The following is a 27,530-nucleotide window of genomic DNA, read 5'->3' on the forward strand; positions in this document are numbered from 1 at the left end:
TTTAAGGGAGACAGAGAAAAACTCTTTGTGAATAGAGGTGATATGACCAGGGCTTTGGCTTTGTAAGCGCTCCTGGGACAACACAACTGTCATTTATCAGTTCCACTGGTTTCTAACATATTACTTTGCAGGGCAGCTGACATATTGCTAGGTTTAAATCCTGCACGGTCTAAAACGGTTTGGTAAGTTAAGTTTAGGTAGGTTTGCTTAGAGATGCACGCATTCCTCCACAGATACAATGCATTCCAGCCTTTTACCATGGTTCATGTATATGATGAGTTAAGAACGAAATGAAAGCTGCCACCCACCTTGATTCTTGTCATCTGGGTCAGGGTCCGATTTCAGTCTTTTCACACTGTTGCCACTCTCTGAGCTGTAACAAAAAAATATGGTGATTTGAGCTAGGTCCAATCTTGGGGATCAAACTTTGGGAATCAGGAGCTCCAGTAACTATTTATATGGGTCTTAGGCAGCCTCAAGGGGCTGAGATGATCTGAAATGAAAAGTCTTCATTTCAGGTTTTTAATCTCCTTCCAGCTATATTATTGTTATAAATATAATTTAAACCTCTGACCAAATTCAAGGGGTGAAGCATTACAGCTTCAAGCATCACCAAAACATCAGATTCTTTGTTGTCATCATTCATCTTGGTTAGAACCACAGATGGACTTCAAGAATATCTGGACATATATGACAAAAATTTAGTTATTAAAGATTGAAGGAAATATCTTTAGTGACAGGCTAGAGATTCTAAAAGTCACCCAAAAGACCTTCACTAAAAGAATATCTAGAGAATGTACTTCTCTCGCCATGCAGCTAGAAGACACAATGCTCTCCAGCTCCACTGTTACCACTAATATTAAGTAATGTTTGTAAATTCTTACCTGATAAAAAATTTAGGACAGTCAAAAAAAAGAGAAAAAAGAATGCACTCCAAAGAGGAAGGAAATGGTGCCAGGAGGAAGGCCTTAATCCCAGAAGGAAGGGATGGTGAACAAAGAAACTTGTAAATAAAAATCTAAACAAACAGTCTATATATAAAAACAGCATCTAATTTGTGGTGTTAAACATGACCATGCTAAAGTCCTGGACAGCATGTAAGGAAGGAAGAACGTGACTGTAGCTAAAAGTTCTAAGGTCCATGGATAATTTTTCAGGGAAGTAAGATAGCTATTTACTTTAGGTTTTACTAAGTATTCTTGATAAATTGCAAGGTAAGCCACCAAACGAATAGAAATAGAATACAAAAATCCAAACAAGTAGAAAGAAAAGAAAATGAATAAAAGATTTTAAAACTGTAATCAATTTTTATAAAAAGAATACATAGAAAAAAAATTTTAAGTAAAAAGACAAATAACATTAAGATAGTAGAAGCTGGGGAGTCCCCTGGTGACCTAATGGTTAGGATTCTAGGCTTTCACTGCCACGGCCCAGGTTCAATCCTTGGTTGGGGAACTGAGATCCCGCAAGCCATGTGGCATGGCCCAAAAATTAATTAATTAATTAAAAAAAAAGATAGTAGAAATTGTATAAAAAATCCTATTAAGTCCAAGCCTACCTATAGAGTTTAACAGACTAAATTTTAAATCAGCTATTCATGAGACACACCTAAAAATTTAGAAGCAAAACAAACAACTTAAGACCCAGAAAGACTGAAAAGTAAAGGAATGGAAAAAGAGTTAACCACGGCAAACACTAACCCAAAGAAGACTGGGGTACCTATACTAAGGAAATAGACTTTAAGACCGAAAGTATTATAAGGGATAAAGGAGGTTAGTTTATAAGGAAACAAAGTTTAATTCACTATGAAGAAAGAACAATCCTGAACATCTATGCTTCTAAAGAGCTTAAAAATATACTATGTTCAACAGACTGAAGAAAAATCAAGAAATCATTACTATAGTGGGAGATTTCAAAAACTCCCCTCAAGTACTGATAGAACAAGCAGACAAATATGTAAAGAAACAGATGATTTGAACAATACAATCAGTTTGTTTTGTTGTACCTACATAGAGCCCGGAACAAACAATTACAAAACACAGATTCTCCTCAACTTGGAACATTCACAAAAATTAATCTCAGGAATAGGTCACAAAGCTAGTCTAAAGCAATTTCAAAAGAATCAGCACATATAAAGCATAATGCAATTAAGGGAAAAATTGATAACAAAAGATAAAGATTATATTTCATAGACTCTAAGACACCACTGATTATAAGGTATTAAAATGTGAGGGAGAAACAGGTTCATCTTAGAACCAGTGAAATATGGTTAAGTTACCTCAATATGTTTGGAAATTTAAAAAAATGTTCCTAATTCATGAGTCAACAAAGAAATCATAATGGATATTTAAAAGTACTTAGTTGGAAATACAAAATTGTATACAATGAAAGCTGAGGAAAAATTATAGCTTTAGATGCTTATAACTGAAATGAGCTGAAAATTAATTAGCTTGGTAACTGACAGTTATTTAAAACAGAAATAATAAAAGTATAAGTTTGAAGAAAGTAAAGAATATTCCAAAGAAGGTAGAAGATATTAAAGAGCAAAAATTAATAAAACAGAAAAAATAAGAAGTAAACCCAAAAGATCTTTTATTTTTTTATTTTTTATTTATTTATTTTTTTTTTGCAGTACGCAGGCCTCTCTCACTGTTGTGGCCTCTCCCGTTGCAGAGCACAGGCTCCGGAAGCACAGGCTCAGCGGCCATGGCTCATGGGCCCAGCCGCTCTGCGGCATATGGGATCTTCCTGGACCGGGGCACGAACCCGTGTTCCCTGCATCGGCAGGCGAACTCTCAACCACTGCGCCACCAGGGAAGCCCAACCCAAAAGATCTTTGAAAAGACTAATAAAACTGAGACTACCCTCTCATGAAAATAGTGAAAATAAGAATAAAAGTATAATTCATCAATATTTGGGATGAAAAAAGGACAATTACAGACAGAACAGCAATCAGAAAAATAAGGAATACTGACAATTTAGCTAACACATTTGAAAAAAGACAAAATGAGCGAATTCCCAGAAAATATAACTAAATAAAACTGACTCAAAAAGACATGGAAAAACAGGGCTTCCCTGGTGGCTCAGTGGTTGAGAGTCCGCCTGCTGATGCAGGGGACATGAGTTTGTGCCCCGATCCGGGAGGATCCCACATGCCGTGGAGCGGCTGGGCCCATGAGCCATGGCTGCTGAGCCTGCGCGTCCAGAGCCTGTGCTCCGCAATGGGAGAGGCCACACAACAGTGAGAGGCCTGCGTACCGCAAAAAATTTAAAAAAAAAAAAAAAAAGAACAGGGACCAAAGTGATTTTATAGAGTTCTACCAAACTGCCACAAATTAACACTACTATCCTATAAAAACTCCTCCAGAAAACAGAAAAAGAAGGAACACTCCCTAAATCATTCTGTGAAGCTAGGTTTAATCTACACATCAAAATCAGATAAAGTAGGGGAAAAAAAAAATACAGACCAGTCTCCATCATGATTCCAGATGCAACAACCTATACAAAACATTAGCAAACCAAATCCAGCAGAGTTTAAAAAAAAAAAAGAAAGGAAAGAAAATACATCACTACAAGTTGGGTTTATCACCAGGAATGAAACATTAGAAAAATCTTTATATTTTCACTGTAACAGTAAAAAAGAAAAATTTATTTTATCAACTCAAAAGCACAAAAAAATTGACAAAATTTAACAACTCATGGCTACCAAAAAAACCTCTTGTGAAACTAGGAACAGAACTTCCTTAACCTTAAAGGAAATCTGAAAAAACAAAAACAATGAATGTTATTCTTAGTGGTGAAAAAGTTAAACATTCTGTTTAAAATTAGAAATAAAACAAGGATGTGCACAGTAATTGTTTCTTTCTAACATTTTACTGGTGGTCCCAGCCAGCACAATAAGAAAAAGGAACTAAAAGGTATTAAGGAAGAGAATAAAACTGTCATTATGCACAAATGGTGACTCTCTACATAGAAATTTCAAAGAATCCACTGATAAGTTATTAAAGTTAATAAGAGTTATTATTAAAGTTAATAAGAATTTGCGTGGCTGGATGTAAATATCCCAAAATCAACTGCATTTTTATATACCAGCAACCAAAAAAATATAAAATACCTAGGAATATGGGCTTCCCTGGTGGCGCAGTGGTTGAGAGTCCGCCTGCCGATACAGGGGACACAGGTTCGTGCCCTGGTCTGGGAAGATCCCACATGCCGCGGAGCAGCTGGGCCCGTGAGCCATGGCCGCTGAGCCTGCGCGTCCGGAGCCTGTGCTCCGCAGTGGGAGAGGCCACAACAGTGAGAGGCCCACGTACCACAAAAAAAAAAAAAAAACCTAGGAATAAATCTAACAAAAGACATGTACAACTTTTTTGGGGAAAAAAAACAACAAAACTCTATAACTTTATTGGATGACTTTAATTAAAGGAGACAAATAAATGTAGATATATGCCATGGATAGAGAAAGACTCAAATCCATAAAGATCTGTTCTCTCCATAAATTTATCAAGCAATTTAATAACATTCCAATAAAAATCCCAATAGGGATTATTAAAGAATTTAAACTAAAACTAAAATTTATATGGAAGAATGAAGTGGCCAAGAATAGACAAGACACCCTGAGAAGAATGTAAGGGGACTTGCTCTACCAGATATCAATATCTGTACAAAGCTACAGTAATTACACAGAGTGATACTGGTCCAACAGATCCTAGGAACAGAAAAAAGAATCCACAGACAAACCCGTATAGGTATGGAAACTTGTTATAAGACAGAGGTGACACTGAAGATCACTGAGGAAAGGCAGAAATATTTAGTAAATTGCTAGAAAACTGGCTTTTCATTTGAAGAAAAAATTGCAATGTGATCCCTACCTCATACCCTTCACAAAAATCAATTCCAGATAGATTAAAGACTAACGTGAAAGACAAAAATTCTAAAACTTTTACAAGAAAAACTATATTACGACCTCAGGGTAGAAAGAATTTCTTGAACAAAATATAAAAGGCTCTAACCATAAAAAGAAAATATTAATGGATTTGACCACCTTAAAATGGACCACCTTCAAAAGGTACAAACTTCCAGTTATAAAATAAATAAGTACTGAGGATGTAGTGTACATCATGGTGACTATAGTTAATGATGTTATATTGTATATTTGAAAGTTGCTAAGAAAACAGATCTTAGAAGTTCTCATCACAAGAAAAAAAAATGTGTAACTGTGTGTGGTGATGGATGTCAACTAGGCTTACTATGGGGATCATTTCACTATATATATATGTATATATATCTCATTATTATCAAATCATTATGTTGTACACTTGAAATTAATGTGTTATATGTCAATTATATCTCAATTTTTAAAAACTGACCACCTTAAAATTAAATATATTTGACCACTTTAAAGTAAAAAGATAAGCTATAAACTGGAGAAAAAAAATATCAAGACTACGTTTAAAAACAAACAAACAAAACCTATGAATCAATAAGAATACAAATAACCCAGTAGAAAAACGGCAATATAAACGAACAGACCTTCCCACAACAGGACACATGAATGGCAAATCAACATATGATATGTCAACTACATTTGTTAACAGGGGAATGCAAATTAAGACCATAAGGAGATACTAGTTTATAAATCACTTTATTGCTGTATTTGTGCTGTCCAGTAGGGCAGCAACAAGCCACATGTAGCTATTTAACACTTAAAATGTGACTAGTGTGGGGCTTCCCTGGTGGCGCAGTGGTTGAGAGTCTGCCTGCCAATTAAGGGGACACGGGTTCGAGCCCTGGTCTGGGAAGATCCTACATGCCGCGGAGCAACTAGACCCGTGAGCCACAACTACTGAGCCTGCACGTCTGGAGCCTGTGCTCCGCAACAAGAGAGGCCACAACAGTGAGAGACCCGCGCACCACGATGAAGAGTGGCCCCCACTCGCTGCAACTGGAGAAAGCCCTCGAACAGAAACGAAGACCCAACACAGCCAAAAATAATAAAAATAAATAAATAAATAAAATGTGACTAGTGTGGCTAGGGAACTGGATTTTAAATTTCATTTAGTTTTCATTAATTTAGATAGCCACAGGTGCCCAAGGACTAACATACTGGACACACAGCTCTAGAGAAACAGATGTACATATGTAACAAAGCATGTCCTTGACCTGTCAGCACCGTCTGTCATAATTCAAACATTCATTCACAGGAGAATGAACAAATTTTGGTATCTCAAATAATGCACTATTATACAGCAGTGAAAGTGAATGAATTATAGCTATACATACACATACATACACACACACAAAACTGTTTCAATCAGAGAAACAATTTGATTGAAAAATCAAATTCACAGAAGGTGGTGTGTAATGAAATCTTTTTTTTTTTTTTTTTTTTGTGGTACGCGGGCCTCTCACCGCTGTGGCCCCTCCCGTCACGGAGCACAAGCTCTGGATGCGCAGGCCCAACGGCCATGGCTCACGGGCCCAGTCGCTCCGTGGCACGCGGGATCCTCCCTGGACTGGGGCACGAACCCGTGCCCCATGCATCGGCAGGCAGACCCCCAACCACTGCGCCACCAGGGAAGCCCATGAAATCTTTTTTTCAGATTATTTTCACATTTTTTTCTTACAGTCTTTTATTAAGTAGCTCTTATATACACTACATTCAGACATTAGAGTTATATCATCTAATATGGTTTCATACCATCTAACATGTTCACCAACTAGGTCTCTATATACCATTCCAAGATATTTTTGGTCTTCAGATTGTGGGATCTTCCCAGACCGGGGCACGAACCTGTGTCCCCTACATCGGCAGGCGGATTCTCAACCACTGCGCCACCAAGGAAGCCCTGAAATCATTTTTTATAAAGTTCAAAACAAGCAAGCTATTATATTATTTATGGGTACCTATATAGGTAGTAAAAAACAAACAAACAAAAAAAACCCCAAAACTACTAAGAGTAAAGAAAGGCGGGCTTCCTTGGTGGCGCAGTGGTTGAGGATCTGCCTGCTAATGCAGGGGACACAGGTTTGGGCCCTGGTCTGGGAGGATCCCACATGCCGTGGAGCAACTAGGCCCGTGAGCCACAACTACTGAGCCTGCGCATCTGGAGCCTGTGCTCCGCAACAAGAGAGGCCCACGCACCGCAATGAAGAGTGGCCCCTGCCTGCCACAACTAGAGAAAGCCCTCGCACAGAAACGAAGACCCAACACAGCAAAAATAAATTAATTAATTAATAAACTACTACCCCCAATACTGTCTTAAAAAAAAAGAGAGGCCAAAGAATGGTAAACTTGACATAGGAAAGTGGTGTGAGGATGTCAAGGCACAGAGACAGAATGGGGAGGAGCACAGAGGCAGACTCATATTGTTGATAATGCTCTAGGTCTTAAGTTGGGTGATGGGTTCAGGGGGTCTTGTTTTATTACTATGCTTCATAACATATATCAGGCATCAGACTTTCACCAAGCATCAGAATTATCCATGGAACTTTAAAAATTAGACTTCCAGACCTCACTCCAAACTTACTGAGCCAGACGGAATTAGTGTGAGGCAATCTACAGTATTAACAAACTCCCAGGTGACTCTAATAAACCCAAGGCTGGGTAGATTAGGAACTCCTGCCCCAGGAGACTAATTTATCACCTTGCTACACAAAACAACAATAAAGGATGATCTAATACAAGTTTATCTAAGGACTAGGAGAGCTACTTACAACACACATTCTGCTAGAAGCAAGACACTGCTGAGAGGTAACTAACTGACCGCCTAGAGAGCCCTTTCTTGGTATAGCCCAGTACAATTGACCCACATCCAAATCCTCAAAGACACTAGGCCAGCAAGAAAGCTTATATGAAAACTTGAAAGGAATAATTCATGGCTGGGGTAACTGGCCCTTTTCAGGCTACTGATATCCCTCCCCTTGGCTGCTATACCATGACGACATTTTTACATGTAAGCAACATTCCTAGCAATGTTTCCTGGGAACATCAGCAGACAGAAGGTGTGCCAAACCACAAAACTGCATCAACACATTTTCTTCAAAACATGTGGCTGGTCGCCAATATACTATATTGATTTTCCTAATAGTCTGCACTTAAGCTTAACATCCTTTTGCCTGTGGTAGGGTTGGTCAAATTGAAATGACCAGATTTAATCACTTTGGTGCCATTTCAAGACCTGAAAAGAGAGGAGCAAACAAGGCAGTGCTGCCACCCCACACCAAACAAGCAGAGCCCCAGCCAGGTGTGTAACCCTGTCACAGCTGCCATGTTCTTATAGATCATAGTGCCCTTGCCCCAGCTCTTCTCTCTTCCTGGGATGTTCTGCTTTCCCCGTCTGCCTGTCAAAGCCCTAGTTGTCTTACCTAATCAATCTCTTCTTTCTAGGTCTTAACTTCCCCAACATGAGCACATATATCCACCTCCAGACAGTTATTCCTCCTCCATGATCTAAGTACACCCTATATAAATCCTTCCATAGAACTTGCTACCTTGTTTGCCTAGAAACAGATGCTGAAGTACTGAACTCCACCTCTCCTACTACTTTGTGACCTTGGACAAAGGTTCTCAACCTCTGAGGTTCTCAGTCTCTTCATCTGATAATAACAACTTGTACTTCACAGACTTGTTGAGAGGAATAAAAGAAATCATGTATGGAAGGTACTTAACACAATGCCTGGCACATGGCATGCATCCAATGAAGAGTAGCTATTATGTTGAATGAACAGAGAGACAAGGGTCAAAGGCTATAGAAGACACCAAATCTGGTAGGGGAAAGAGAGGTAAGACCACCAAAGAAACTTCACCAAGACCTATGCTTAGGTAAACTTTTGTTCTGGCTACCATTAATCTGGCATTTCAAAGCACACTGTCAGAAGGAGATTAAAGTGGTGTGAATTCAGGCTGACCTCTTATGCTTCACAGCTCCTGCCAACAGCTTTGCCTGGGAGAACTTGGTCTTGGTTTCTGTGGGTTTCACAGCCACTTTCTTCTCCACTTCCTTCTTGTTTTCTTGAGAAATTCCAACCTTGTTGAGATTACTGTGAGTTACAGGTTAAGGGTCAAACTAAACAAAAAGAAGAGCTACAGCAGGACAATGATAAATCAAGAGATGGAAGGCAGATGTAACCCGTGAGCACTTCAGCTCTGCCATGGAATGTTCAACCTACTTATTTTAAAAATGCCCTCCCCTCCTTATTCTGCCAGTCAAATCCAGCTGATTTAAAAAGAAATGAAGGGACTTCCCTGGTGGTCCAGTGGTTAAGACTCTGCACTCCCAATGCAGGGGACCCGGGTTCGATCCCTCGTCAGGGAACCAGATCCTGTATGCCGCAACTAAGACCCGGCACAGCCAAAAAAATAAATACATTTTTTAAAAATAAATAAAGGTGACTAGGAGGAAAACAGCAAATCAAGCCCAAAATAATACAGAGAAGCAAACTTTTTCCCTTTGATTCTCAATGAAAATCTGAGTACGGCCAGAAAACCTGCTATTACCAAAGACACGGCCAATATCATGCTTGCTGGAGAAAACAAAGATCTTGAAGAATGCAACAGAAAAAATGTAGCTTCCCTAAAAACATAAAAATATTTGCTTTTTCCCCCAAGGGTAAAATCACATTTTGCGGAGTGTCCTATGACTACCAGTGGCATTCAATTTTAGACATCATGAAGACTAACTCCTACTCTGCTGGTGCAAGACAACATCAGAATCACCTTAAGGCTCATTAAAAGACAGTCCCTCCCCTGTCCCAAACCTACTGAATAAGGACCTCCAGAGGCCCAGGAACCTGTTTTAAACACTCTCAAGGTGATTTAATGAGAAACCCCTGTGCATATACAACAAAACACAGGACTGAAAAGTTGTTTTAAAAGCATAAAACAACCAGTTCACTTGTAACATACTTTTTTCATGCTCGATGTCAATCTCTGGCCCTCAAGCTTTGCCAGTTTCTTTTCTTCTCTCCATCAACCCCCTCCCCTCCTTCCTTTTCATGCTTTCCCACAACATATCAATCAACAGATAAGTACTGAAACATGTATTGGAACATCTTAAGATGCAGTAATGCCTTGCTGGAACAATAGTGACATCTAGTGCCCAAGATATCTAAGAAGTATGTATTATCAGCCCAAAGGGGTGGGGGTAGGGGTATATGGTCTAAGCTATTCCTGCATCTTTGAATAATGGAGAAATTGGGTACCAGAAATTAGGAAATTCTAATTCTGATCACTCTTCAGACACTAACTTGATTCTTATGGGCATCAGTTATCTTAAACATTTGTAATATTCAATACAGATTATGCATAATGCTCAGTACTATTCTGAGTTTCATCAATTTAATGTTTTTAAGGTCATCATGGAAACTGATGTTAATACTAAATGTTCATTTTTTTAGAATAAAATTTCATCTTTCTAGTACAGAATACCAAAAACAATGAGCATGCTGTGATTTTTACCTACAACTCTATCACTAAAGGATAGAAACTCTCAAAGAAAATTCTTAATATTAAATATTGAAAAATAAAACAAAAATGGAAAAAATATAACAAAACCACACATTTATAATACCAAGACAAAGACAAAAACCAACACTTAACTTTCTATTCTTTTGAAGTGAAGAAAAGGCCTCAACCTCTTCTTTTTTGGTGGGCAGGAAGGGTAGTGGTAGTTATATTTTTGATCCATATCCAAAGCATAAGCCCTTTTTTCCCCTAAGTCCCCCTCCCCCTAAAATGCTTTAAATACACAAACACATCTCAAAAACCTCATGGAATGCATTAGATGAGCATTTTTTAAAAAATCACATTGTTTTAAAACACACATAATATTAATAAATACTGCTCTAACCTGAAAGAAACAAGAGTTCTGTTGTTTGTACTGGCAAAAACCATAGCTTATTTGTATTCACAAGTATCACATTACAAAATGTATCATTTTATAGCAACCAAGCAAAGCCAAGAACCAGCTCCTGATTTAGAGCTTCAATAAACAAATGTCTAATCCTTCAACTCCTATTTCAACATGACTCTGGCTACATGCATGCTTGGGATTAGCACATCAGTGGGTTGGAAGGCTTGCTTTGCTTCAGTTTTTCTAGACAGTCAGAACGTTCCAAGTTTCCAATAAAAACTAATACCCTGGGCTTCCCTGGTGGCTCAGTGGTTAAGAATCCACCTGCCAATGCAGGGGACATGGGTTCGAGTTCTGGTCCGGGAGGATCCCACATGCCGCAAAGCAACTAAGCCCGTGCGCCACAACTACTAAGCCTGCGCACCTAGAGCCCGTGCTCCGCAACAAGAGAAGCCACCGTGATGAGAAGCCCCCATTCTCTGCAACTAGAGAAAGTCCGCGCACAGCAACGAAGACCCAACACAGTCAAAGATAAAAATAAACAAAATAAATTTATATATATATATATAAAGCTAATACCCCTGAAGCCTCTTCAATATTGTGCTGTAAGTTACCAGGACAGAAAAGTATCTTTTGCCTCATGGCTGCCCTGTTCATTCTTCTCTTTGAATTGAAAACCAAAAGGCCTCTCACACTCATACCACACCAACAATACTCTCCAAAATGCTGCTTTGGGAGACACTCTGTCTTATTTGCTTGCCTACCAAATTAAGCACATGAAACAAGACATAATTCAAATGAGAGTGTAATTAATATATTTTTCTTTAGAGGAAAAAGCCAGGTGCCTGAAACAGTGCAATACATATATCTGCCCATCTCAGATATATCAATGCATAATATCATCCTGGGTTCACCACGGAACAGAGTTCGGGAGGGAAGCTTCAGAAAAATCAAGCTCAATCCTACAGTTGGGATGGAGGTGTGACTTTCCATCAACTCCTATCTTACTTAGTGTATACCAGAATTCCACTAGAAGAACTGGGACTTGAAGCCAGGTCTTTCGCTACCAGTTCAGAGCAGATTTTGCAGCACTGTGCTGCCACCTTATCTCGATCACGGTCAGTCACCTTGTCTTAAACCAAATCCCTGGGAATCTGTCCACATTTTTTCCTACATAACTTTTTAATGGAACCTACTGCACACTCTCTGCAACAAATACCAATTAGCACATACACACAGTCATATCATCAATCTTGGAGGTAAAGTCTGCTCAGTCACACTAGTGAGCTTATTCAACATACAAGCATGAAATACTCAAATTAGCTTTCTCACAGAAGGAAAAAGCTAAGGTGGCCCTTTTAACCTCTCCTATGAGTCATTCACTAATATATTCACATATATACTAAGAACTTATACGCCATGCACTGGAGAATTCAGTGGTGATCAAGTCCTTGTTCTTATGGAGCTTACTTTATATTCCAGCAATAAAGAACAACACAAACCAGTAAGCATATAAATTAAGATTTTCAGGTAGTGACAGAGACCATTAAAAAAATGACATTATAGGGCTTCCCTGGTGGCGCAATGGTTGAGAGTTCGCCTGCCGATGCAGGGGACACGGGTTCGTGCCCCGGTCTGGGAAGATCCCACATGCCGCGGAGCGGCTGGGCCCGTGAGCCATGGCCACTGAGCCTGTGTATCCGGAGCCTGTGCTCCACAACGGGAGAGGCCACAACAGTGAGAGGCCCAGGTACCGCAAAAAAAAAAAAAATGACATTATAGTCAGTGATGGGGGTGGGTACAATTTTAGATGGGGTGCTCTATGAGTAATGGAGCTGAGACCCAAGTGTCATGAAATGCCAGCCTTGTAAACTCTGAGGGCAGAGCATTCCAGGCTGAGGAAATAGAAAATGCCTCACAGAGCTCAGTATGAGAGGAACATAAGGCAGGCCAGTAGGCTGGAGTATAGTAAACAGGAGGAAGAGTAGTTCAAGATACAACAGGGTGGTGGGTTGGCCGAAATCATGCAGAGCCTTGTAGGACCTGGTAAAGAACGCAGACTTAAGACTAAATGCAACAGGAAGCCACTAGTGTTTCAAACAGGAAAGTGATATGATCCCACATGTTTTCAAAAGTTCCCCAGACTATTGTCTAGAGACTGGATTGTGGGGGGAGGAGTGCAGAAGCAGAGACAATTAGATGGTCACAGTAGTCCAGAGGAGGTCTACGATGACTGCAGTGGCAGCAGAGAAAGCAAGAAATGCAAGATTTGGAGTACATTTTGGAGGTAGTTTTTGGCCCAGGCACCTGGGGGTATAGGAGTACCATTACTGAGATTGGGAAGACCAGAAAAGAAGAGATTGGGAGTATGGGGGCGGCGGGGGGGGAGGTGATGTGATGAGGATCGGGGTAATGAGACACGAAATTGAGAATTTTGATTCAGCCAAGTTACATTTGGGATGTCTATTAAGACATTCAAGTGGATGCCAAAAAGGCAATAGTGAACCAAAGCAAAGTTCTCTTGGATGCTTTCTCTACCCACCTATAGGGACAAACCAGGCTGTATCTGTAGGGAAGGTCTTACTAAGGACACAGGAGGGCTGCTAAACATTTCCTTTTAAAACGTAGAAGCCAGTTTCTCCCCTGGATGAGGTTCACTGCATCACCCACCTGTTTCAGAGTCTAATCCCACAAGGCAAGAATACCCTGGTACTGACTATTAGGATTTAGGCCTTTAGTTAATCCTAAAGGATCTGGACTTTTGATTGCGACAGATTCCTGCACGCAACATAACTCTACATATCATTACCAGTTATTCAGAGTCCTAGGAACATTAGTGTTGAAAGGGAACTAGAGATCACCAGGCAGAAGACCCTCATTCTACTTATGAAGAAACTAAAATGCATAGATGTTGATGAAAAACTGACACCTTATACATGCCTAACAAAGTACAAAGGATATTCTGTATTCCTTCAGTTCTTTCAGTTCTTCTTCTCTTCGCTGCTTTTCTATTAGTTCCTGCTGCCGAGAAACCTCATCAAGGAAGTTGGTCTCATCTTCGTCTAAACCTCTTACCATGTTTTCTGAGGAAATAATTAAATAAGGAACACTTAACAGGCTAAAGGAAAAATATAGTCAAATAAGAATTTTCCTTGTCCTATTTTAAAATAAATAGCAGATACTTCAGGGGATTAGAAAAAAGAATTTGTAAACAGCAAAGCTTTTGGATAGATAACATGACATAAAATCAAGGCATCTCTCCCATTACTAGATATTAGCATAAATTAAAATGGGTATCTTGAGTTCTAAACAAAAATGTTCAGTGTGGTCTAGATGGTAGAAAGTTGTCTCTTTTCCACCAAATGAGCATCTAAAGACAATTTTATCTAAAGATAATCAAGACAATTTCATGGCTGGTTAGTAAAAGTGTTGCACAGGGCAAAAGTGCACCAAAAAGGCCCTGCAGAGTCCCTTGGACACTGTGTTTTCTGAAGCTTACTGAATTTGAACTGTTCTTCATACTCCTGCTGCTTCCTATCTTTCTGTTCCTGTAGTCTTTCATACAGAGACCGAGGGTCATAAACCTCCTCTGGGCATTCTGAAAGAAAGGGAGGGGACAAATACATACTTTAGAATCCTTTCATATTATTTTGGAATCACAAAGGATTTTAAAGATAAAGTCAAGTCTCTGCATGATCTGAGGGCAAAGATAACACAAAAATAGTACAAAGTCCACAGCTTCCCTTTGGACCTCAGAGAGGGGCCAGCAGTTCTCAAAGCCAACTATCAATGTTAATAGGGCCCATGGCCTGAGACAGTTAACTGGATGAGGGATCCACCCAAACCCTGCAGGGTAGCAGCATTCTCAGCTGTTCAGATCCTGGATCCACCTGAATAGATGGAATAGACTAGCAGAATCTCCTGGAAGACAGTGTGGCAGAGTGGAAAGGACAAAGACGTGAGGACCCTGGTTCTGCTCCCAGCTATGGAGGCCTTACATAGGTCCCTTGAGCCTCATTTTCTCTACTCTAAAGTGAAGACATTAATACCCACTTTGCAGGGTTGTAAGGATTAAAGGTCTACAAGCCTCTATACCTTCTGGATCTTCAGGTTTTCGAACTTTCTCCCATTCTTCTTGCCTCCTTTTGCGCCGTTCATCTAATTCTGCCTCAGACACAAACCTCTTTTTGATAACAAGGTTACCATCATCCCCTCCATCCATAATGGAACAATCAGTCTACAGAAAAAAAACAAAAAACAAAAAAACCATTTCAAGTGAGAACTGCAATTAAAATTCTAAAGAGAAACAAGAAGATTGAGCTCTGTCTCCCCCAGCAACAGACTACCTCAAAACTCCTTTCAGCCTTGAATTGAGAAATCCTCAAGCAGTTTAATTTACAGGTCATTGATGAAAGCACATGATTACATTTTCCTAATGTACCAAGTAGTTTTATCAACATCTATGTTATTTACAAACTCAGCAGAGGACCCGGAATAATTCTCATGATATGCCACAGTAAATCTTACATTCCAGATTTTTCTCTGTCCCTCTAATATAGACAAATTGGCCTCCTGGGCACCCTGACATTGTTCCTTCTCGAAATTCCTGTTTCAGGGATATTACACCACCTTGATTCACCTGTTTTTATTTCCAAGTAGATTCCAAAAGGAGAAACTCGGATATTCAAGGAGCCTTAGAGATGAGTCTAGTCCATTCAGCAGAGAAGTGATATGCCTAGAGGCACACAGACCACGAGTGGAGAAAGTAAGACTAGAAGAACCCAGATCTCCCCACTTCAGGTTCCATGTCCTCTGTACTCTACTAAAATGACTCCTCTTTCATCTCTTCCTGACCTTCCTCCCTGTAAACTCCAAATCTGCCCCACTTTAGATTCTATCTTCCATCCTTCTTTTTTCTCATTCCCACAATGACCTCAACCACTTTACGCACTTTAGGCCCAGAGAAGTTAGGTCACTTGTCTAAGGTGATAAAGGTGGTGAATGGTGGAGCTCAGAATCAAATCCAGGCCTGAGAGCAAAAATTCATACTCTTACCCACTTCACCATACCCCTTCCCAGAAACCAGGGATCCTCCTTGAGAAGGACATGTCAATTTCAGCTTTCTTCCTACATCAAATTCCAGTGCTGAGAATGTTCATGAAACATTTTTCTCTAGTAAAGATGAAAATGGAAACTGAGAAAATAAATCCAAACATGCAGAACAAAAGAATAGTCTCCGCCTAAATTCTACTGTTGAAGTTTAGTTCAACGAAACAACGAGAAAATTTTTAAATTTACTAGAAAGAAAACCAAATCAATTGACAGAAGCTGTTGTTCCCACCTAAAGCCCACAACCTGGGCACTTTTGATTTAGGATTACTTAGCATTTGATTTCGCATTACAGACAGAATTGTGCTGTCTTTGTGACCATGCCAAAAATTCCTCAAGTTCTGCATAATGACCTCTTATGGAACAAGAGCCAACATTTTCTTAAATCTCTCTGGCAGAGAAAACATCAACTATGTAGAACTCTAATGGATGGGGGAGACATATTGGGCCCTCAATGTCCCCTTTCTTAGCTGTAGCTCTCCTTTCTCACCCTAAATTGGCTGTCCTCTCACCCTTATTTCCTGGTAAATAATTCAGAGTGCAATGGGTCCTTATAGCCCACCTCAAACAATTCTCTATCTGACAGCAGAACCCACCATCCATACCCAGGAGATTTTCATCCAACCCATATTTTAAAACTGTATTCCCTTCCAGGCAGCTGACTCTCTCTGAGCAGATCTGACTAGTAGGATAGTTCTTCCTTAAACTGAACTGAAATCTGTCTCCCTATAAATTCCACACACAGGTTCAATCCACTGGGACTACACAAAAGGAGCCAAATCCCTTTTTCAACATGACAATGCTGCAGTTGTTTGAAGACAACTGCCATTTTCCTCCTAATTTGTCGCTTTTCTAAGTCAAACATTTCTAGTTCCTTCAATCTTATAAAATAGAGGAAAAAGTGTCTCAAAGCAGTGAACTTAACGAATTGCATATGATTTAAACCTGGTAAATAAATTTTAGGATATGGTAATGCAACTGGTATGCCATTAAATGCATCTCTTCACTCTCGTTACACTTAAAAAATGAAAATATCAATACTGAAAGAACTCTTCTAAAAGGCCAAAATAAAAACCTAGAATCTTACATGCTTCCATCTAAATAAGAATTCAGAGACTCTTAAGATTATTCTTATAATGTAAAATTAAGGAAGTAAAACCATTTATTTAATTTTCATAGCCTGTTGAGTTTTTGGAAAAAGAAGAACCTACCTTCATTTAACTTTAACAAAGATCCCTGAAACTCAAGGGACAGAGCTTTTAGGATACATGTAAACAAGCCTTTAGGATACATGTAAACAAGGGTTGGAATTTGAAACGGAAACTCTAGAAAAATAAGAATCTTCCCAACATTTATCAATTACTTTTGGGAAAAGACAAATTTATGGGATTCCAAGACATTCTTACTCTCCTTTTCATCAATCTTTTTCTCAAAAGTGTTAGAATTCGGGACTTCCCTGGTGGCGCAGTGGTTAAGAATCCGCCTGCCAAGGCAGGGGACATGGGTCAGATCCCTGGTCCGGGAAGATCCCACATGCCATGGAGCAACTAAGTCCGTGTGCCATAACTACTGAGCCCAAATGCCACAACTACTGAAGCCCGCACGCCTAGAGCCCATGCTCTGCAACAAGAGAAGCCACTGCAATGAGAAGCCCGCGCACCTCAACGAAGAGCAGCCCCCGCTCACCGCAACTAGAGAAAGCCTGAGCACAGCAACAAAGACCCAACACAGCCAATAAATAAATAAATAAATAAATAAATAAATAATTTTTTTAAAAAAGAGTTAGAATTCAATTTCTACCCAAAGAGTTTAGCCTGTGCTATTTTCCCATCTTTCACAATTAAGGACAAAATCAAGGATCACCGTTGGCTAATGAAAATGAAAACAAGGCAGAAACACGTCAAAAAAAGGAAATTTAAAGACAATGGATTTAGAATTTGACAGAGAAACTCTACTTCTCTCAAAGGGTTGATTTCCTGAGAAAACACTCACACAGTAAAAACTAATGAACACTTGTAAAAAATCTGTTCTTTATTTTATTTTTTAAATAAATTTATTTATTTAGTTAGTAGCTTGTGGGCTCCAGAGCACAGGCTCAATAGTTGTGGTGCACAGGCTTAGTTGCTCCGTGGCATGTGGGATCTTCCCAGACCAAGGCTCAAACCGGTGTCCCCTACATTGGCAGGCAGGTTCTTAACCACTGCGCCACCAGGGAAGTCCAAAACTCTATTCTTTAAAGCTAATATAATCCTGACATTCCCTCATTCCCAAAATAAAACTAGATGGACACACCTAATTATAATAAATTTCTGTGAGTTTAAAAGGGCCAAGACTAAACCATAGACTGCTTTATCCATCTCTTTCTTCAATTTGCACATCTTCTGTAGGTCCTCATTCCCTGGCACTTCAACTACTGTTGTTCCCTTCTTGCTTTCAATGCCACCAGCGGCCCTCTGGCTAATTAATTTTTATATTAGGAGAGGTTAAAGTACAGAAAATGTTCATGAATAAGTGGTCATACTCCTGAGTATTCTGGATAATATTCAGAATTTTTCTTCTCCAGAAATATTCAGGTCTTTTCAGAATTCAAAACTTCATTGTCAATAAATATTGCCAAGAAGTCAGCTTAACTTCAGACACCTTTCACTACAACCTAATCTAATTCAACCAATATATAACAAATACCTTCTGTTGCAGTCTCCTTACAAGAGGTAATGATACAGGTAATGATGAAGACTATAGACTCTGACCTCAAGAGACCTCGGTTCTGCCACTTATAAGTTGTATGATCCTGGACAAGTCACTTAACTCCTCTGAGCCTTAGTTTCCCAATCCACAGATTGCACTCACCAATGGGGATTAAAATAGTACTGCACAACTTATAAAGCTTTTGTGAGGATAACAAGAGAATTTATGTAAAGCACTTAGCACAGTTTTTGGCACCTGCTTAAAAATGATTTGAAAGGTTTGCCATTACTACAAAGTGCTATGCTAAGCTCTGGTTATGGGAGTGAGAGAAATACTGTCTGCACTCAAGAAGTGCAGGAGAAATAAATCAGTGACATAAACAACCATGATATGTGAAGTGGGAAAGGGACCACAACAGAGACTAGGGAAAACGTACATGTATACATATTTGGTAATTCTAAATTTCCCCTTTACTGTGGTTCTCTTTTACTGTTTTATTTAATTCAATTTAAATAAACTCAACATTGTGCTGAATGCTGAACTGTGTCCAGCACTGTGCCAAATTCTATGGGGTGATAAAGAAAATAAACTTTAAGAGTTAGTACTCTTGCACTAGTTAATACCAGATAATAGTGTATGTAATGAATTACCAAAGTGAACAGTACAGGTAGGAGGCAGTAATGAAGGGCACAAATATGGATCAATCAAGTTTCCCAGGCTGAAAACCTGGGAATATATCTAGACTCCTTTTTCCTTTTTCCCTTATATGCCACCAGTCTCTAAGTTCTGTTATTTCTACCTCATAATGATCTCTTTCTAATTCATCCTCTCCTTTAAGAGTCCCTTCCTTTCTAAACTCTTCTTTTCAGGGCCTCATCTTGCATAAACTACTGCAAGAGCATTCCATTAGTCTCCCTGTTTCTCCTCTGGCCCCCATTCCAGCTATTTATTACTCTACTATAGCACTTACCCATTATGTTTTATCATTTATGACTATTCCAACAGCTCTTTTTATTCACAGTGCTTATTAGCACAGTGTCTGCCATACATTAAATATAAAGACATACTTATTGAATAAACCAGCCATGGAGAGGATTTGAAGAATTTGAGCAGGGAGGAATGCTCTCACATGAATATTCTTAGATACTGTCCAATGTAAATTATAGAAAATGGTAGTCATTAAACAAATATTCACCAAAGCGTCTTTGTCCCATAGGGAATTCTATTCAAACACTATACAACTTGTGCAATAGGAAACACAAGACCAAAGATTACATCACGTTACTATATTAGATAACTGACGTCTTCTTCAAGAATAACTCTTGTGGGACTTCCCTGGTGGTGCAGTGGTTAAGAATCTGCCTGCCGATGCAGGGGACATGGGTTTGAGCCCTGATCTGGGAAGATCCCACATGCCACGGAGCAACTAAGCCCATACACCACAACTACTGAGCCTGCACTCTAGAGCCCATGAGCCACAACTACTGAGCCCGCGTGCCACAACTACTGAAGCCCGTGCGCCTAGAGCCCGTGCTCCTCAACAAGAGAAGCCACCACAATGAGAAGCCCGTGCACCGCAAGGAAGAGTAGCCCCTGCTCGCTCCAACTACAGAAAGCCCGTGCGCAGCAATGACGACCCAACGCAGCCAAAAATAAATAAATAATTTACTTTTTTAAAAAAAGCAACTCTTGCTACTTTCCTTTAATTTCAACTGACTAAAAAAATGCTCTCACACTAAGCAATAAATATTTCCCACACAAAGCATTTTTCTCTGAAGAGTCCAACATTCACTGACTGTTTATTCTGCATTAGAAAGGTGATGAGTACCCACAACTTACCTTCTTCTGGAAGTAGACAGAGAAACCAGAAATTAAAGTGTCTATTTCAAATTCCTACAGCCTATCTAAATTTTCACAAGTCTCTTATTTTCCTCTTTTGTTTGCTAGAATAATTTAAAACAAAACACAAACAAACAAAAGCCCAGGGGTCCGGGGATCTAATTATAAAAATTCATTTAGGGATGAAGAGGATTTACATTGAGAATGCTTATTTTGTCCTTACTGTGTTTAATTTTAGAAAGAATAAATGCTGCCAACTTTCCTTTACTCACATAGCTTTTTTGCATGGTGACTCAAGTTTAATTATCAAATTAAACATTACATTATTTTTAAAAGGATTATTTAAGTTCTTCAAATAGGGAATTCATGGAAAACCAAAACCATGCCAAAATCACTTTGTCCCAACTTAAAAGTTTCAAACTGATGCAAAGAGTTTTCAAATTTGCTTGACAGCCAAAGAAACAAAGTTCTTATATTTCAAGATGAAGTAAATGTTAAACACTGAACTACTGTATTTGTACTGGAGACTGTAGTATTTAATTTCCATGTTGGTGGGACAGAATGGACTCATACATACCATGCTATACAAGTTTTAAAAAACAAAACTTACATTGCTGCTCCCAAAATAATTGCCATTGCTGACCTGAAAATTATTCCATTTAGCTCGTGCCATGATACAAATTAATGAGATCTGGTTTCCTATGGAACTGAATTTTGTGATGGCAGACTACCTAAGTGTTTACATCACTAGCCACCATACCCTCCTAATTTCTAACATTAGATACACTGTATGTGTAAAAATACACTAGGGAGGATCAGATCTCTGTGTTACAGTATTCTAAGGCTTCCCTTTGGGGAGCAAAAACAATAGGCCAATCCACTTTCTTTCTGTCAGTAAATATACTTAAGTACTGCTCTTCCAACATTTTTATCCTGATGTTCAAGTCACATGGGATTTCAAAATGCAGGACAGCAACTAAGAGGAATTTGCCATCTGGCAAACTCAAAAATATTCCAAATAAAGACTGCTTTCTGGCCAGGAGACACTTCTACCAAGCTACAGCAGTTTAGATCAAGCCAACTTTCCCTGTATTATAAAACTACAGGGACTTCCCTGGTGGTGCAGTGGTTAAGAATCCACCTGCCAAGGCAGGGGACACGGTTCTATCCCTGGTGTGGGAAGATCCCACATGCCACGGAGCAACTAAGCCCATGTGCCACAACTACTGAAGTCCACGTGCCTAGAGCCCGTGCTCTGCAACCAGAGAAGCCACAGCAATGAGAAGCCCGCGCACCGCAACCAAGAGTAGCCCCCAATCACGGCAACTAGAGAAAGCCCACGGGCAGCAACGAAGACCCAACTCAGCCATAAATAAATAAATAAAACTTCAGAGAATGACAACTACTAACACAGAACACTCTGTCAGCACTTATTATTAGACAAAGTAATCCTTAGTCACTCTTCTAACACTGAGGCTTATTTAACCTACTCCACTAGCAAAGGAGACAAAAGAATCTCAAAATGAGGGTACACCATAAGCAATGTAATTCATATTTAGAATGCTTACTATAAAGAGCAACTTGAAGTAAACTTCTGGTTGTCTAGGCATCTAAAAAACACATGAAGTTAAAAGTTTTTAAAAAAACCTAAATATACATTTATCTTTCCACAGCACAAGAACAAAATCTCATCACATGTGCATTTACCCTGAATTCATCTATATCCACTGGAAGAAAAAAAGAGAGAACGTAAATACTGGTTCCCTTAGCTGATTCTCAGCTCCCAAATTCATGTGTGCCTCTCAGAGTGTAAACACTTCCCTCACTATGTGTGATTCTAGTATTAGTTATATTTTTTTACACATTGTGATTCCTAAATGCAAACGAACTACTTCATCTGGGACTCAAAGGAAGAAAAACAGCATCTGTTTCAAAGCTGGAGGAAAATCTGGCCATGCCGGAATTTTGCTGCACTGGTATACCTACATCCAACATGATGCCTCCCTAAAAGTTTTTCGAGGATAGCTTTGATTACACACTATTTTACGCTCTGGGCTAACTCTGGAACCTAACCCACACTAAATCATACTCCTTCCCACCCCCACCCCCACCCTCCAGGCTTTATGTATCTCCTCTCTTAAGGCCAAATTTAAAAAAGAAAAAAAAAGGTTTTACATTACACCAATCATACAAGGCCCACTAACTCATTCAGCTGTATTTTTGAAGTAAATCTTTACAGGGAACCTATTATGTGCAAGGCACAGTGCTAGGCAGTAAACTGGCACACTTTTTAGCAAGTGAGGAACTTGCATTCAATAAAAGAGATAAGGTTGGTACATGAGCAATTTAAGGAAGTGTAGAATGAGGTTAAATGCTCTCAGAGAATAGAAGTTAGATAAGGAAGACTAGAAAAAAAGCACAGGGGAAGTTTAATTTTGCAGCTATGACACTGCACAGTGAAAAGTGGTGTAAGTTTTAGATATATTAAGAAAAATAATCTTTAACTCAAGTTTGCCTGAAATGACATATTTCACTCTAAAATCAAAATCAAAGGTGGCCTTCATTTCCAGAAATAGTGGGCTAGGTAATTGAGACCAATCCCCTACCTCTATGATTAGTAAAACTGGAAGAATTTTTTTAAATAACTTTTAAACAAATAGAAAAGTTAACAAGATGGTAAAGAACTTGGCCAAAAACCCAAGACAAGGTGAAAACCAGATTAAGTCCAATATTCAAACTGGTTTTCATCCCAAGGATTTCTCTGATCTTGAAAGCTACTGTTTTGGTGCCCTTGCGAAGCAAAACTCAAAAGCAGGGAGCCCACCCAGGGTGTGCGGAGTCTGATAACCAACCACCTCTTTCTCCATCTTAATCTGGTACCCCAAAGAACTACACCATGAAGGTAAAGGTGAACTGGTAAGAAAAAAAGCAAGAATAATGGGTAACAGAAACAGACTCAAAGGAAATTCACATTCCCAAAGGAATTAACACATAGATTACAAAACAACTATGCTTACCATGTTTAAAGAAATAAAAACCAAGCCTCAAAATTAATAGCAGAGAATAAGAAACTGTAAGACAGTAGCATGGCACATTTGAAAAGAAAAAAAAATAGAACTTTAACTAAAACATGCAATAACTGAATTTAAGATTGCAACAGATGAGTTTAGTAACAGGTTAGAAGTAACCTATGAAAGAATTAATAAAGAAGAAATTATCCAGAATATAGTATAGAAAAATAAAGAGTAAGAGGCAGAAAGAAGAGAGTGAAAAGGTCTATGTTAAATCAATAAAGGAAGATAAACAACGGGGCAGAAGCAATACATGAATATAAAATGGCTGAGAATTTTACAGAACTAATGAAAGACACCAATCCACAAATTAATAAGTGTAATAAACACCAAACTGAACAGAAACAAGTCCATAGTTGCATACATCATAATGAAAATGCAGAAAACCACAGACAAGGACAAAATAATCTGTAAAACACATCCTACAGTAAAAAGTGACACAGATCATATTTGAGAATTAAGACAAAGCATATACAAAAGGTGATCAACAGTGAGCACACTGAAATTGTTTAATTTAGCTGCCACGAAGACATAATTACACACAACTGAGTCTATGGCTGAACCATGCACTTAAATTACTTCATTTACCAGATACGTGGTTTTCAATTTCTGAAGCAGCAGCTTGATTCTAACCAAAACAGCAAGATTCTTAGAAGCTAAACACTGTTAACCAGGTAAATAGTATTGACATAATTCTTCCTTTCTTACAACCACGAAGAATTTCTCACCTGAGGCACCAAGACCTCAGGTGAGAAAGATAATTGGGTAGCCTCTGCTTTCAGACCCTTACAAATTGTTAACCTCGAGCTCTATTTGAAAGACTACAAGCTGACTTTACCTCAGCTCAATTGCTTGTTATCAAAAAGGAGCCTGCACACTAATTCCTCTCAAGTGTTTCAAAAGCAGTGCCTTCCAAACCATTTAACGGGGTCCTTGTTAACAAAGCAATAAGGCAAACAACTGAATGAATTATCAACAAATCTTACCCAACAGCGGGTACACAATAGGTCATTGGGAATTCTGACCACCAGACCCGCACTTGGCTTCCTGGGTCCCACCCAACACCCCAGTCCGACTATCTGGGGTGGGGTCCAAGAATATGCATTTTAATAGGGCCGCAGAAGCTCTTGTTTTCTACTAGTTTAAGAACCAGTGCTCTGAACGAATAGGTCTCCCCCTTTCCCGCCATGCGCACTGACATTCACCTGGGCCAGCAACTCTCAAACAAGACGCTTCAACCCGCGCGGTCTTAGTTTCCTAAGTTTTCTGCAAAACGAGCACACCTGTTTGTTTTCCACTAGAAGAAAATGCACTGAGCACATCTACTGGTACATGGTACATAATAAATGTTTCTCCTCCTGCACTAATTCTGTGACTCAATCATTTCCAACCAGGCACCCCCCACATCTCCCGAGTAGCCTAGAGCCGTTCCAAGACCTCTGGGATACAGCCCGCTCCTCACCTGGAGCCTGGGTGGCCCCACCTGACAGAAAAGGTAGAGCGGAGCCGACTAAAGGCCCAAAGTCTCAGGACCCCTTGAAAGGGTCGGCATCCTCCTCCACAGGACCTGAAGGCATTCCCGCGGGCTCCCTCGGCTTCCCTCAGGCTGGGCCCCGCAAGCCCCAGTCCCCGGTGACTCAGAACACTGGACGAGAGAGCGGACTGAGGGCAGACTTGGCCCTAAACCTCCCATCAAACGCAGCCCCTCACCTCCGGAGCGAGGAAGCCGGAGCCCAGGTCTCGCTGCCTGGCCAGGGCCCAGGCCGCACTCACCTACCAGCGTGCGGGAGGCGAGACCCCCTCACCTCGGCGGCGCCCACCCCAAACCGCCACCGCAAGGGCCACTCGCTCTTCAGGAAAAAGAAACAGAAAGAAAGTAAAAACAGAAAGAAAGCAAGAAAATAGCCTTTGCTTTTATGTTTCTTTCGACCCTTCCGAGCTTCCTTTTCCTCACCGCCACAACAGAGCTCCGCCCCCTTCCGGCAGCGTAACCCAATCCGCACCTCTCTTCCTACCCAGGAGACAGATGGAAATCCGGTCCTTAGAAAGCTAGAGGGAGAGATTTGATTGGGCCATTCACACTTCAGCAAGGGGATTGGCCAGCTCCCTCCAGGGGGGCGGGCCGAGCGGCGATGTCACGTGATGTGGTCTCTGAAAGATGATTGGCTTTCAGGAAGAGGGATTGCCACCGAGGAAGGGGCGTTTCCTAGGGGACTGAGGGAGGGCCTGGGCGGTACGAAGCGGGGGTGGGCCCAGCACGTAATGGCAGCGCTGTGGCCTCGCGTCCATCTTTACCGCTCTGTCGGACCTGTCACAAAGGAGTTGCGCCGTCGCCGCCGCCGCCTCCTGCCTCGGGTGGGCCCGGGAGCTGGAGAAAGTCAGTGCCGCAGCCCAGTCACGCTGCTCCGGGAAGCCCCTGGGGACGCGGAGCGGGGGGAATCCCAGGGCTGGGGACGTCCGTGAGGGAGGGGAACAGCCGCTCGAGTCTGCGGCGGAGAGACTGGACTGGGGCCGGGGGAGGTTCCGAGAATGGGCCTGGGAGGGGGTGGCATTGGGCAGAGCCCAGGAAACAGCCCGGAGGTCCTCTAGCGAGGCCCGTGCTGAAGACGCCCGGAGAGGTTTCTGGAAGAGGGTGTTCCCCCTTTAGGGGGTTCTTGACCGAGGAGGTTGTTGGGGATCGCCTTTCTGAGGAGGCCGCGGCTAAAGGGGCCCAGGTGAGAAGCAGGTAGCTCCTGGGAGGCTGCTGATATTTAGGAGTGCTCCTCAGGGGTGCCCAGGGTGGAGGAGGTAGGTGGGAGGACGCTTGGAGAGGGTTTCCTTTTGTGGAGTTTGAGGTTTAGGTGGCACGAGTGGGAGGTAGACCATAGCCGGGGAAGCTTAGACGTGCCTTAGGGTCAAGAGACGCCTCAAAGAGAGAGGCTAGGAGTTGGGAGCCAGAACTAGCGGGTTCTGCCTCGGAGGCCCCATGTGACAAATGGGTAAGGGCCTGGAGAGAGGGGATTTGCTGCGCGGTTCCGGGAAGAAAAGACCCCCATCCATAGGAAAGCCTGGGTGGGGAATAGTGAGAGGGAAGCGGGAATGGCAAGCGTTTTCCTCTCAAACACAGGATTCAGCCGCTTCTGGGCATAGTGCAGGTGGAGTTGGGGAAGTCCGTCCCACCAACACGCCCTGCGTGACTCTAGATCAGGTTTTTGTTCTACCTGCTACCTCAGTTTCCCTGTCTTTGGGGGCGGAGGTAGAGGCAGAAATGGTCCACTGAGACTCTGGCGTTCTATCCTGTATAGCTGTCTGAATGAGGTTGCTCCCCCTGGAGTGTTGTACTTTGAACTTCTAAAGGTTAGAAGTGTCTATTTAACTGACTGAATAGAGTCCCTTGGTTGTCCAGGCCCCTTACCTACCATCTCCTCCTCCTTAACCTCCTTGGGTCTCTTCTGTAAAATAACACAGTGTGTGAAAGTACTTTACAGACTACAAGCTGTGTGGAAGTAAAGTATTGTGATTCTACCATCAAAGGGGTTGCTGTTGAGAAATGAAAGTGAAGGCACTTTCTAAACTGTAAAGCAGTATGTAGATGTAAGGGATTAGCATTTAATACACTTGTTGATCACCTATGGAGTGCTGGAAGCCATATTGTACTGAAAGCTTCAAGGTTTACAGCTTTGTAGGTCATATAATTTTAAACCTATGATTTCAACCCCTGCTTAGATGGGGGTAGAGGGATTTCCAGTTTTGCTCCCAGAGTTTTAATTTACTTTGAACTTCTGATGGTACTGGCAGAAGATAGCCCTATGATATAATCTTTTCCTTCGGGAATTTTTTTTTCTGACAGCTGAAATTTTCTTGTAGGTAATTTGATCTCAATATTGTAAGCTACCTCCCCTTTTCCCATATATATGTATTTGTGGCCTTTGGATGTCTACAAGTAGTGAATATCATGTTTCCTCCCTCAGTTGTGATTTTATAAATGAGA

General features: G+C 40.7%; 2 protein-coding genes and 1 non-coding gene across 3 annotated transcripts in view; 2 read left to right on the forward strand and 1 right to left on the reverse strand.

Annotated features, from left to right (window-relative positions):
• Nucleotides 1-308: 308 nt before the first annotated feature.
• PSME3IP1 (proteasome activator subunit 3 interacting protein 1) lies at nucleotides 309-25,521 on the reverse strand (the record flags this gene model as incomplete). The annotated part of the gene is made up of 6 exons (XM_007468325.1): nucleotides 25,515-25,521; nucleotides 14,949-15,090; nucleotides 14,353-14,451; nucleotides 13,815-13,936; nucleotides 8,911-9,044; nucleotides 309-373 (listed from the first exon to the last, which is right to left on the reverse strand). Coding segments are annotated over exons 2-6 (547 nt in total), but the record flags the coding sequence as incomplete, so codon positions are not given.
• Nucleotides 9,245-9,317, forward strand: TRNAG-CCC (transfer RNA glycine (anticodon CCC)). The gene has a single exon. It is a non-coding gene; the product is annotated as a tRNA-Gly (tRNA).
• Nucleotides 25,522-25,815: 294 nt separating the features above from the next.
• Nucleotides 25,816-27,530, forward strand: part of RSPRY1 (ring finger and SPRY domain containing 1) — a 54,439-nt gene continuing 52,724 nt past the window's right edge. Inside the window, exon 1 of the mRNA XM_007468282.1 lies at nucleotides 25,816-25,937. The gene's annotated coding sequence lies outside the window, so the exon portion shown is untranslated. The remainder of the gene's footprint in view (nucleotides 25,938-27,530) is intronic.

This window comes from Lipotes vexillifer, unplaced genomic scaffold (genome assembly GCF_000442215.2).
Source record: "Lipotes vexillifer unplaced genomic scaffold, Lipotes_vexillifer_v1.1 scaffold1347, whole genome shotgun sequence".
In the NCBI taxonomy this organism is placed as follows: Eukaryota; Metazoa; Chordata; class Mammalia; order Artiodactyla; family Lipotidae; genus Lipotes; species Lipotes vexillifer.